This window comes from Magallana gigas, chromosome 5 (genome assembly GCF_963853765.1).
Source record: "Magallana gigas chromosome 5, xbMagGiga1.1, whole genome shotgun sequence".
NCBI classification, from domain to species: Eukaryota; Metazoa; Mollusca; class Bivalvia; order Ostreida; family Ostreidae; genus Magallana; species Magallana gigas.
The window spans coordinates 53,278,786-53,292,779 of record NC_088857.1 but is presented as its reverse complement, the minus strand read 5'-3'; the positions used below and the strand labels follow the sequence as shown (position 1 = coordinate 53,292,779).

Sequence of the window (13,994 nt, the reverse complement as noted above, 5' to 3'; positions counted from 1 at the left end):
TCTGACTTGTCCAATAATGTTCGACTATTTGCTGATGACACATCACTCTATGTTATTGTTGATCAGGATATTATGGAAGCAGCAGATTCTCTAACAAAGGATCTCGACAAGTTAGATAAATGGTCCAAAAAATGGATGGTTGATTTTAATCCTAAAAAAACTATAAACTTAAACTTTACTCGGAAAAATATTCCTCATCCTACTATTAAATTTGGTAATAATGGTCCTGATATTACAATACAAAATAATCATGTTCATTTAGGACTTAATTTCCAGTCTGATGCAAACTGGAAATTACATATACAAGGCATATATGAAAAGGCTTGTAGTAGATTAAACATGTTGCGTATGCTCAAACACACACTTTGTCGCGATGCATTAATAAAAATATATCTGTCCTTTATCCGACCTGTTTTAGAATATGGCGATGTTATTTGGGACAACTGCAATGACAGGGAATCAGATCTTTTAGAAGATGTTCAAATCACAGCAGCTAGAATTATCACAGGCTTAAGAATCAATTCCTCTAGAACAAAGTTGTATTATGAATTGGGATGGGATATGTTATCAGAAAGAAGAAAAGTGCACAAGTTAATTTTGTTTTATAAGATGGTAAACCACATGGTACCTACTTACCTTGAAAATCTTTTAGAACCATGTATTCCACCTATAACCCCATATCCTTTAAGAAATCATGATGAATCTAATTACACTATCCCTCAAGCCAGAACAACATCTTATCTAAAAAGTTTCATACCATCTACAGTTAAGCTATGGAATGATCTTCCACTAGCTATTAGAAGTCTTCCAAAGTTGGCTTGCTTTTCAAATGCTATTAAGAAACATTTTTTAAAGACTCCAAAAAAACTTTTTAATTTAGGGAATCGGAGGGAAAACATTATACATTGTCAACTAAGAAATAATGCTAGCAGTTTAAATGCTGACTTATTTTGTGATTTTATTCGAGAAAATTCTGTTTGTGATTATTGTGGTTTTCATACTGAAAATGCAAATCATTTTTTCGTTGAGTGCCCAAAATATAATGATGAAAGAAATTGTCTCTTTCATCAAATATCTATGTTAAATCTCCAAAAACCAATTACCTTAGATCTATTACTGTATGGAGATAATGATGTTTCATATGATGAAAATGTTAAATTGTTCAAGCTTGTACATGAATACATTAAAAAATCCAGAAGATTTGTGTAAAGAAAATAATGTAATTAACACATATACTGAAAATGTAAACAAAATTATGCATATACCTATATTTATATATATATGCTGTAACTTTATTGACAAAACTTGATAATTCTGTTCTACTTTTGTTATAACCGGTTTTGTCAATTTTATCTTTTTTTTCCCTCTTTTTTTTCTTTTGTTCACTTTGCTACACAAAAAAATCATGTATTCTTAATTGTATCATTTAACTCCACAATTCTTGTATTTTATACATATGACTACCTTGTACCTAGTGGAGAAGGCTTAAATAGGCTTTGCCTGCTGCCCAATCCTATTATGTAAATATTATTTTGCATAATAAAATATGTTCAAATCAAGAACATAGAACCGTTATATAACAAGAGCTTGGAGTTTGGGCAATACGTAACAAACTCTGATTTGACGAAGGCGGGGTCTACTCATGGTTAACTGCCTAGGCATTGGCTAATAGACATGAATATATTGAACGCAATGACACTCGCCTGACTTCACACAGAGATGTATATTTCGCTGAAGCAGCGTCAATTTCACACAGCAGAGCAGATCTTGGCAAACAACTCTCCGGTTTTGACATTCTATGAATAATAATAAGCATCTCTTAGCGAATTAGAAGAAAGCAGGTCAATATCTGACAGCTTGTTTTGATGAGCAAACTAGATAGTAACATCCCACAGAAAATCTAAACTCTTGTTAAAACGGTTCTCAGTATGTTAAAGTAGGTGTTCGATTCTAATAAATCGTGTTGTTAATATTTTTTAAATCTTTGTTTACTTTGTTTAAATTCGAAAAACTCTGTTGTTGTAATGAAAGTAAAAATTGCGTTGTTATGAATTAAAAACATGTATGCATGCATGGCGTGAAAAACACTGCTTTATCAAAAAATCTTGTGATGTATATTAAATATCTTGTTATGCATGTTCGAAATGTTGTGATGTATATTCGAAATGTTGTGGTGGATGTTCAAAATCTTGTTATGTATGTTCGAAATGTTGTGATGTATATTCAAAATCTTGTGATGTAAATTCTATATCTTGTGATTTATATTCTATATCTTGTGATGTATATTCTATAATCTCTTGATGTATATTCTATAATCTCTTGATGTATATTCAAAATCTTGTGATGTATATTCTATACTCTCTTAATGTATATTCAAGATCTTGTGATGTATATTCGAAATCTCGTGATGTATATTCTATAATTTTGTGATGCATATTATTCAATCTTGTAATGGATATTTAAAATCTTGTGATGTATATTCGAAATATTGTGATATACTTTCTATACCTTTTGATGTATGTTCAATATCTTGTGATGTATATTTAAAATCTTGTAATATATGTTCAATATCTTGTGATGTATATTCTTTAATTTTGTGATGTATATTCTATGAATATTGATATATGTTCTATAAATCTTGATATCTGTGCAATAATTGCATTGTATGTAATATTCTGTATCTGACAATTGCTTCTGTCTCGTGCACCTCCTATTCCTAAAAAATTCTTCGGGAAACATGGTTTGTTGCATTGTGTATTGTTGCAATCATCGAACTCAAAATGGGTTATAACTAGGGTACACAGAAATAATACATCAGGAATACATCAGGATTACTAAGAAACTATAAGAATTTATGATAAAATAATCTTAACCAGGAGTATCTATTGATTTGTTTCGCCTAACATACTCATTAGTTATAATTTTAAATTTCCCCTGTATAGTAAATTGGAGCTTCCTCATACTTCTTATCAATCAAACTCAACAAACCTGCAGAGATCTATCAACTTTCTTCTTACTTTTTATCAATTGGAAAACGAAATAAAAGACAGGTCAATGTGTTTTTGTCACTTTGATTGCATTCATACACAATGCAACAAACCATTTTCTTGGAAGAGTTCTAAAGAAACTGCTCGAAACAGAATCAATTGCCAGTCTACAGAATATTACCCACAATGCAATGTTTGCACATATATCAAGATTTATAGAACATAATTATATCAAGATTTATAGAACATACATCATTAGATTAAAGAATATGCATCACAAGATATAGAATATACATCACAAGATTAAGAACATTCATAACAAGATATAGAATACATCACAAGATCATAGAACATACATCAAAAGATTTCCAATATACATCACATGATTTCGAATATACATCACAAGATGATAGAATATACATCACAAGATATAAAATATACATCACAAGATATAAAATATACATCACAAGATATAGAATAAACATCACAAGATATAAAATATACATCACAAGATTTTTAAATAAAGCAACGTTTTACACGCCAACACATGCACTAAATCATTTTATAGATCTTAAGTTCACTGTTAAATCAGATATCTTTAGTATTATTTTTAAAAATAAACTTGTTACTAATGAGTTTCTAATGATTTACAATAAGGCTCATACTTGTGTTTTCTTAAGATTTGATTGACATTTGAAACATACTAGTGATAGGGGTTGTGGCCACTTGTGGGCATATGCCTCGGCTTATTCCCCCAGGTTTTTTACATATAAAACATTGAATTATCACGGATTGAAAAGAAAATAAGGAAATTAAGATGGATATACTACGCTACCACCCCCCCCCCCCCCCCCTTTTTCACGGATTTTTATGATTTAGGGAAGTTGGGTTTATTTTTGGGTTTTTTTTTTGTCAAGATTTTTTAAATGAGTCTGCCACCCTCCAACTTTAAAAACCGATGCTACGTGCCTCCGTTATAGTACTTACAATATGTAAAATCGTTTGTCAAGTTCTAATAACATTCACTCGCCTGATTGGTTTCAATGCTACACCCAACATCACATGCCCCTGACTCGGTGTAGTAAATTGTACATCTGGTGTGCACCTAAACGCTACACCACTGCACTTGAGTAACAGAAGTGTTTACAATGTACACCTTGTAGGAAAATCAAGCACGCTTTTTGCGAACTAGGTAACGTCGTTGTTTTGTTTAATCATCCGATATGATTAGTTACTGGTATGAATTATCAGTCCTTGGTTATTTTACTGTTTTGCTTTTGTCATATTTTAATTGTCTTAAGAGTGGGTGTTCCTTTTGAAAATGCCCCCCACCATTAAAAATATACAAAAGAGAGGGATGGAAAGGGAGAGTACCGCTATTTGAAAAAGGAAGAAAGAAGATGTCATATTTTGTTATATTTATTTTCAGCAATGTTTACAAAAGAGAAAACACTTTATTAACCAGATATATGCCGTTTTATAATTTATCAATGTGCAAATCTGAAAACAATGTTAAAATATGATTGTAAAAAAAACCCACTTCCTTTCAAACTACATATTGTTCACAAACAATTGTTCAATAGATGAACTGGACAAGTTTTGCAACGGTGTTGGCAAACAAGAGTTTTACTAATATACTTAATAAAATGCGAATATATATTGGTATTTAAAACCCAATTATAATGAATAGTGTTTTATAAGTGGAAGCCCGAATCCTGAAAGCTTCTCCATATTTCCACAGTGATAGTTATAAACCACTAGTAGATTATCTAGGAAATTTCAGCCACCGGTGTAGGGGCCCTCAATGTTACCGAGCCCGATGTTTAAAATTGCATTATAATGAGAAGTGTTCTATAATTATAGAACGCTTTTCATTATAATGGAGTTTATAAGTGTGGGGCCCGAATCTAAAAAACTAGAGACGACAACATCACCATATTTTACAGTGGAAGTTGTATACCACTAGTAGATGACCCTGAAAATTTAAGGCCCGAAATATGAAAATTAAATTCTGAATTGCGAACTGCGTTCTAGAATGCAGTTTACTTTTAAATTGCGAGTAGCAAACTAGAAAGAAAGTATCCATAACGGATACATTTTAAATCAAGGAGTGATTTATTCTAAATGTCTATATACATTCAGAGAGCGATTAATTCTAAATGTCTGTATACATTCATAGAGTGATTTATTCTAAATGTCTGAATACATTCAGAGAGCGATTTATTCTAAATGTCTGTATAAATTCAGATAGCGATTTATTCTCAATGTCGGAATACATTCAGAGAGCGATTTATTCTAAATGTCTGTATACATTCAGAGAGCGATTTATTCTAAATGTCTGTATACATACATAGAGCGATTTATTCTAAATGTCTGTATATGTATAGAGAGCGATTTATTCTAAAATGTCTGTATACATTCAGAGAGTGATTTATTCTATATGTCTGTATACATTCAGAGAGCGATTTATTCTAAATGTCTGTATACATTCATAGAGTGATTTATTCTAAAATGTCTGTATATTCAGAGAGTGATTTATTCTAAATGTCTGTATACATACATAGAGCGATTTATTCTAAATGTCTGTATATGTATAGAGAGCGATTTATTCTAAATGTCTGTATATGTATAGAGAGCGATTTATTCTAAATGTCTGTATATGTATAGAGAGCGATTTATTATAAATGTCTGTATATGTATAGAGAGCGATTTATTCTTAATGTCTGTATACATTCAGAGAGTGATTTATTCTATATATCTGTATACATTCAGAGAGCGATTAATTCTAAATATTTGTATACGTATAGAGAGCGATTTATTCTAAAATGTCTGTATACATTCATAGACCGATTTATTCTAAATGTCTGTATACATTCAGAGAGTGATTTATTCTAAATGTCTGTATACATTCACAGAGTGATTTATTCTAAATGTCTGTATACGTATAGAGAGCGATTAAATCTAAATGTCTGAATACATTCAGAGAGTGATTTATTCTAAATGTCTGAATACATTCATAGAGTGATTTATTCTAAATGTCTGTATACATTCAGAGAGTGATTTATTCTAAATGTCTGTATACATACATGTACATAGAGCGATTTTTTTCTAAATGTCTGTATATGAATAGATCCACAGGACCCGATAATGTTTATAACGCCCACAAAGTAAATCCACGAAAACACCAATTTTACTCCAAACAATACATACAACATTTCTTTTAATGAACCCCCCCCCCCCCAGACATTTTCTATAATTGACCACCATACATGTAGGTATGTACCTCTGCTGGCAGGATATCAATTTGATTTACATTTATAGAATCATTGCTCATAACGAGGTTTGTGTCCATCTTGTTATATAACACAACTTCTATTGTCATTGTTATCCGAAGGCTTCAAAATATCTTTTGATTGGGTCATTTTACACCAAGAGTTGCATTCCATATTTGTTGACGCTCGTCGGGAGCTCCTGCCAATCGTTTTTTGGGCTCGATGTCGGCAGCGGGCGTTCCAAACATGGCCTCACCCAGATCTGAGCTGATCTCCGACAAGATGGCGGGATCTTTGTAATGTGTGACAGCTTGCGCCATGGCCTGTGCGCGCTCTGGTGGGTTGCTACTTTTAAAGATTCCTGATCCTACAAAGACTCCGTCTACTCCTAGCTGCATCAGCAATGAAACATCAGCAGGGGTAGCTAAAACAAACAGTTGTAACAAGTAAGTCGCAGGTAGTTAAAAAAATCAAAGGTCTTATATTAACTTAAAATCGACAATATCAAATCAGAAAAGACATGCATACCTAGACCTCCAGCGGCAAAATTGACGACCGGAAGTCTTCCAAGTTCCGCTGTTTTCTTGAGGAGCTCTACCGGAACTCGAAGTTCTTTGGCGTAGTTATAAATTTCGGTAGAATCCATTGCCTGTGCAATTTTGATTTGTTTACCAATTGTCCGTGCGTGCTTTACAGCTTGTGAAACGTCACCTGTCGATTAGAGCACAGAAAATTGTATTTTTATATCATACAAGTAGGCTTAAAATGAATTTAACCAACACTGAATACTCATATAAGCGTAACATAGAAGTTACCTGTTCCGGCCTCTCCTTTTGTTCTTATCATGGCGGCACCCTCTGAAATTCTTCGTAAAGCCTCGCCCAAATCTCGTGCACCACAGACGAACGGGACTTTGAAGTCATGTTTGTTAATGTGGTTTTCTTCATCTGCTGGCGTTAATACTATAACAGAAAATACGACGTTTAGTCCGATTTAACATTTTTTTGTTGACTTAAACTTTACCTTAACAGACCTCAAAATTTAAGGTAAATTCGGGATGAAGAGTCGCCATCTTTACCTATATATAAACAAACCAGACTACTTCGCTTAAGGTGAGGGTGTTTAAATGATATTCAGAGGTAAGTGAAGTAATGATATGATATCAAGGGTAAAATGTCTCAGAAATCTTTTGGTAATAACATTTTCAAAGAATGTATTCCTAAATTAGGTTTAAAGTCCAAAACCATGCGCACCGTTTTGTGCGCAATAAATATATTGTATGGATGGAACTGTATCTTCACGGTCCGTCAACCAAAATTTTCCCCTGAAGCTACAGTTCTACAGTTAAGTCTTCCTAGTAGGAACAAAACAACACGTTCTTTCAAACACCACTATTTTTGTTTTACTCTAATTTCATATTTCTCGCACCATTACCACACGTAGCAGTTTGGGCTGCTGCCGCAATGCAACATTACATATGATATATGAGCAATTTTGTTATAAAATTCTTAAAAACTGTTAAACCAAGAATCGACAAGTGAACAGTCTAAATAGAAGTATCTTTTCTTTCGGAATATATTGTACCTTCAGATTCATCGATCATGTCGACACCGAGGGATTCCAGAATTTGGGCCTCCGCAAAATGCCCTATCCTCGCTTTGGCCATTACAGGAATTGTGACAGCAGCAATGATTTCTTTGATTAACTGATTAAAAAAACCAAAAACCATATAATATTAATGGTCAATTTACTTGTTTGTAATAAGGCCAAAAAAAAAAAATCATGTTTCCTGTCACCTGACCAAAAAAATTAGGGTAGGTAGGTAAGAAAAAAAATTTATTTTTAAAAAATATTTTATTTTTAAAAACTTCAAGAGTGTGTGTTATAATGAGAAAAAAGTATGTTCACAGTGCACAGTATGTTAATGATGATTCAAAATTTCCAAAGGCATATGTATTATTATGCATGTAATGTATAGAAAACAACCTGCATCGAAAAAAAAATCGATTTTTTTTAAATTAAAAATAAAAACTAATATTATTTGCAAAATTTAATCTACATGTGTATGAATGTATTTATCCTTTTCTGGATAAATATTTCTGTTTTGTTTAAGCTTAATGTCAATATCAAATCAGTGTCTGTACTTTCGTGTATTTAGGGTATTAGTCCAACCCTTTGACCCACTTACTATCGTACGTTATTATGTAGAGGATCTGTTTAATTTTCAAGATAATATAGACAGCAGTTTTATGATAATTTTAACATTTATTGCAGTTATTAACTAATAACAGGTTATTAACTAACTGTTATATCAGGATTCAAAGTAATAAACATCGTTTTTGTAATTTCCAATGCACAGTAAGTTGTTGCATCACCCGTATTTATAAACCCTGAAAATAAGATAGTTGCCAGTTATACTATAACCACAAGGTTAATTTATGCAGTAAAAATGTCTGTATATTAGTTTACTATCATTATTTTGCCAGTGAGGTCAGTTTACACGATTGTGAATTTAGAAGACCGGGCACTTTCACTTCTCTTTTTGAGGAAATTCTGGCGAAGTTACCGATCACCATCATGATCACAAAAAAACTTTTAGGGTCGGAGGGTAAAAGATAGGGTCGGTCGGGCGACAGGAAACAGGAACAAATTTTTTTTAGGCCTAATGGAAACTGCGATTAGAATGTCTGAATTAAAAAGAAAAACTAGATAGATTGTAGTTTGGGAAACCTACATTGTGGTGTACTTTTATCGAAATAGACAATAAAAATCAAGAATAATTTTGTAAATCTTTTCTTTCGCAAATTGCTACCTAAAAGCGTATCTCAATACGTTAGAGCGTTAACTACAAACTTGTAAGTCATAAGTTTAAAACACATTTTTTTGTCAAATATTGTATAGAAAATTCTAACACAGTGAAAGTATTCTGATTATAGTGTATTTTAATCCTCTTTATACCGATAGGTGTCCCATACAGCCTTAAAGGGGCGTGATCACGATTTGGGTCAAATATTATTTTTCCGATTTTAATGTTTAAAATGCTCCAGGAAAGCAATTTTAATAGACAACCAAAATTTGAATGTCATTCGCTGGGTTATAAGTTACAAAACTTACAATTCTTTGCTATGTAAACAAAGCTTTTGTTTACATTTTGCACGTTGAAGTGAAAATTCCAGTTTTAGACCTAAAATGTATTTGTTAAACTTTAGGAACTGTTTATTTATGCTTAAAGTGAATAAGATGATAGACAAATCAGCTTGAAAAAGATGTGTACTGGTATATTGAACCCCTGTAAACAAAAACAGGGCACGAGTCGTGTTTACATGACAAAGAATCTTTCTTATAAATCTTCGACTGACTCTTAAATCTCATTTTATTATTAGAAATGCATCCCTAAAGCATTGTAAATAGTAAAAACAGAAACATAGAATTTATCATGCCACTTTAGTCATTTTCTATAAACAAAATAGATTTATATTAGGTAAAAATGCTCACAGTACTAATTAGGTACTTTGTTCTGTAAATTTCGTGATAACAAATGTCGTTTCAGTGAGAAGAATCACATCCATTATTTTGAACACGATCTTTTGATATATATTTACCTTTGGATCAGTCATCCGGGCAACTCCTCCTTGTCGACGAATATCAGCGGGAACTCTCTCTAAAGCCATAACTGCGCATGCCTAAACGAAGTTCGAATTCTTATTAAAATTACAATTCACACGCCTTTCCGACAATAAAAAATCCGAGCTGTCTTGGAAAGAACCATTCTGTTTCAATAATTGGAATATAAACTAAATTTGTGTGTTCTTTCTATGTAAAATTACGGCGAATAAACTTATTATTTCATATAGAGTAGCCATCTTAATGCCGTGAAAAGTTCCCGTGCTATCTGCCCTTAGTGATTAGTCATTCGACCCATTTTCTGGCAACATCTGATTTAAACCTTGTTTAATGTAGGACCTAAAGGTACTCTAGTTCGATCGAAGTCAACAAACTCTAAAATTTCTGACAGTTTCCTCGGTATATAATATAAATAACAATTTAACTAATTGAACAGTTCTGTAGCAAGTTTATTAACCCCGCCCCTACCTCCAATCCCTCCAAGACAGCAACTAAAAAATAGATATATGATATACAATATACTCATGATCACGTGACATTACCCCTGCCTCCTCGGCAATGCGGGCTTCTTCTGGTGTTGTAACATCCATGATTATTCCGCCTTTTGCCATCTGAGCCAGACCCGCCTTGACTTTGAAAGTGCCTGTAAATTTATTGTGATGTTTAAATATTTTACTTAGAATATAAAAAGGATTTTTTTTGTGCATACGCCATTTCGTATCACAATATTTCGAGTGTAGAACAGATAATATAAGCACACATGTACCCTAAACATCGCCGGTATAAAACTAGTCTTTGTTAAGAATGGACTTCCTATAGGAACGCTGTTTAGAATTATTTTTTAAATGTTCATTTCCGTCCAAGCCTTAGGTGGCAGGGGACAGTTTTTTTGATACAATTCATTGTAGCCAAGGGATGCATGTCTTCGGAACTCTGTAACTAGAATTTCCTCAGTTCCCATTCAGCACAAATACCTTTAATTCACTCATTATATGGTCAATTTCTGAAGAAAATACTAGTCAAAACCTGTAAGCTTCTCTACATACTGTTTTTTATGAGATTTTGACCCTGTCATATTTTGCTAATTTTTATGATTTTTCAGCTTTTTAGACTTCCCCCAGGTAATTCCCTGCATAGGGTTGACCTTCCGTACCGCGTGAATGTCACACTATCACATGTCAGAAAATGACCGATGTATAGTTTACAATGTCCCATCCACCTACTTTTCGTGAAATTTTACCTCCCGTCTGTAACTTGCAATTTCACTGTGTAAAGTCAACACAACAGTCATAGCCGCATGTTTCGCATTTAACTTCTGATTCTCATGTACCTAACATATGGGGCCTACATATTGCATATCAGTTTCAACAAGAGACACCCCTCTAACTAATGATAATCATTAAAAATCATTTCATGAATTTTAGCAACACTCATAAGCCTTCAAGTACAGCAACTCTCAATTTTACAAAAATATTGAGGGTACTTTATCCGAAACTGTCCCTTGCTACCTTATACTTCCATTTTCTTTGTACCGCCTGTTAGATTATAGTTTATTTTGGCATACATTCTAAGTGTGTGTATGAAATATGCATTTATTAAGGGTTTTTTTAATAAACACAATTCCTGCCACTTTCAATCTTTAATGTAGCTTTATATGCAATATAAGACTTTAAGACTTATCGTTCCTTACAAGTATAAATCCACTCTCCAAAAAAATAAGTTATCTTCAATCCTAATGGTCATGTCTAACTTGGCAAAAAAAGGGGGAGGGGGAGGCTAATCCCCCTTAGCCCCCCGGTTCCGACGCCTATGGTGCTAGCATAAAGTTCCATCTACGAGATCCGCCCATGGCAATGTTTCTGTTTTATTTTGTTTTTAATTAGATGACTGACCTGTTTGCTGTACTTTGGCGACATCTTGTAATTTGAGGTTGGTGACATCGAGGTCTTTACCTGCAAACGAATTAGAGACAATGACTTACAGAAACTGCGTAGTGCACTGACGGTTCAGTGTGATGAATGGTCCAAGCCATTGTATATGAGGAGCGCTTATCACGAAGTTTATCACATTTAAACAAAGGGGACACATTATGTATGTATAATGAGATATTTAATTAACTAAACATAGTGCGTTTGTCGCAAGGTCGATTACATTCACAATGATACGATGTTTGTTAGTCAGTACATTGTATTTGGTTTAGGGATCCTCAAGTTTCGCCTACAAACCCAAACTTTATATTTCTTTGAGACATGGAATTCAGGCATGCGTTCGACACGACGAGTTCAATTTTGAGGAGAAATTAAACTTTTAGAAATTCGTAGCTATTCAAAGAAAAAAGAACAAAACAAAACTGCCTGCTGAGTTCGAACTTGGGACTTTATTCGTTGCTATAGTAAATGCTCTACAAAAATAGATTACTCAAACTTCGCGCTACAAACAAAATCACCTTGTTGTACCGTAAAAAGTTAAGGTCACGGATGTCGAGGACCCTTAAATGAGTTCATTGACAGTGGGAGTGGTTGGAGACAATTATTTTAACCTAAAAACAATAAACATTTAAAAATCTATGGACGAAGACTATAAAAAAAACAATTCCTTATTACAGCGTTTTATCACAATTTATTATAGAACTTATTGGCACAGTTTATTATGGAATTTATTTAATTGAATATCAATTGGTGTATTCTGTATGAAAACAAGCATTCTGAGAGTATTGCATTAGCAATACACGTCCCCTACCGGTTTGTGAAAAATGTGAAAACAATGCACTGTTATGCAGAATATCGAACCCGAACATTAAAAAATTGGAATATAAAAAATTAATTTTCTCGAAAATATGTCAACCAGACGCTACAAAAGTGTAAACTGTAGTTTGACATTTTGAAGCTGTTCAGCAAATTTCATCTTATTCCTTAAACGCATAAAGAAAAAAAAGTGTGGAAAACTGAAGTGGGACAGACAGACAGACCGACAGACGGACGGAGGGGCAGACGGACAGACGGACGGACTGACGGACGCAGAGGAAAACTATAGTCTCCTCCGGTGAAACCGGTAGGGGACTAATAAGTTTAGAGAGAGCCACTATACGATCCTCCATTTGATCTGTAACTCTATCAAAGAAAATCTTTGTAAACGTTTTCTTTTGTTGGCGTACAGAGTCAGCAACGTGCGTTAAAGTATCGCTGTTCGGAATATAAAAAGTGTTCACTGAGTTGTATTCAGACTATATTAGAGTTTTAATGTGAGACAAATATCGATAACAGCTGTCATCGCCGTCTATTTTCATATAAAGCATCATAGGTAAAAATAATCGATAACACTGCACAAACCTGTAGCTTTAAATATATTGTAAATAAAACAAATTAGTTTTTCAAATAGTACGAGTCCCAGACCATACTAATGTTCATATTTGTATTTACAAGTAGGCTTCTATAAAAGAGAAAAAAATCGGTGACACTTTCATTGTTTATTTAAGATCAGCTGAAGGTAGCTTGTGTAGTTTACTGATTAACATTCAACTAAAAACGCATTCAGTCAAAGTCAAACTAGGTAGTGGCGGATAAAGGAGTTTTGAAAGGGGGCTCAAAAAGCAAAGTCTTGGTGGTGGCCAGGGGGCGAAACATGGTGGACGCTCCCACGTTTTGTGGGGTGTTAAGACTCTTTTATGGGCTATTTTTGACATGTACATTTATACAACTAAAACTGACTTAACATTCTTTTTCTGTAGTTTTAATAATAATTGATCTTTAAATTTTGTTCAAAAGGAGAAGGGGTTCACCCCCCCCCCCTCCCCCCCTCCTCCGAACGCCCTTTAAATCCACAAGTGCTATGGGCAGTTTTGATACCAATTAAATTTCATGTAGATGCCATTTTATCAGAAAGTTTGAACACATATAAAGGTAACAATTATATAGAAAACATTTCATCACAATAATACAAAGAATATATCTTACCGTTAGAAACACCGTTCATGATGATGCACTATATGGACTAAGGCTGCGGTCGGTGTAATCCCCTATAGAACGCTTAAACCTGCCTGGAACTGGTTCCTAGTTGTTAAAATAAAACTTGAAAGGCTAGGGCCGTGTGTTTATCACTGTAGATGTTGAAC

General features: G+C 33.5%; 1 protein-coding gene across 1 annotated transcript; it reads right to left on the bottom strand.

Moving 5' to 3' along the window:
- Positions 1-6,206: 6,206 nt before the first annotated feature.
- On the bottom strand, positions 6,207-13,973 carry LOC105318005 (pyridoxal 5'-phosphate synthase subunit PdxS). The gene is made up of 8 exons (XM_011414868.3): positions 13,837-13,973; positions 11,776-11,835; positions 10,426-10,526; positions 9,862-9,942; positions 7,844-7,964; positions 7,075-7,221; positions 6,788-6,970; positions 6,207-6,683 (listed from the first exon to the last, which is right to left on the bottom strand). Exons 1-8 carry the CDS (start codon positions 13,853-13,855, stop codon positions 6,406-6,408), a joined length of 990 nt encoding a protein of 329 aa, XP_011413170.2. The 5' UTR covers positions 13,856-13,973; the 3' UTR covers positions 6,207-6,405.
- Between the last annotated feature and the right edge of the window lie 21 nt (positions 13,974-13,994).

Coding starts and splice junctions, on each gene's coding strand:
- LOC105318005 (XM_011414868.3), bottom strand. Junction 9,943..10,425: donor GCATTGCCGAGGAGGCAGGG/GTAATGTCACGT, acceptor AACTTCGTTTAG/GCATGCGCAGTTATGGCTTT. Junction 7,965..9,861: donor CCCGGATGACTGATCCAAAG/GTAAATATATAT, acceptor TTTTTTAATCAG/TTAATCAAAGAAATCATTGC.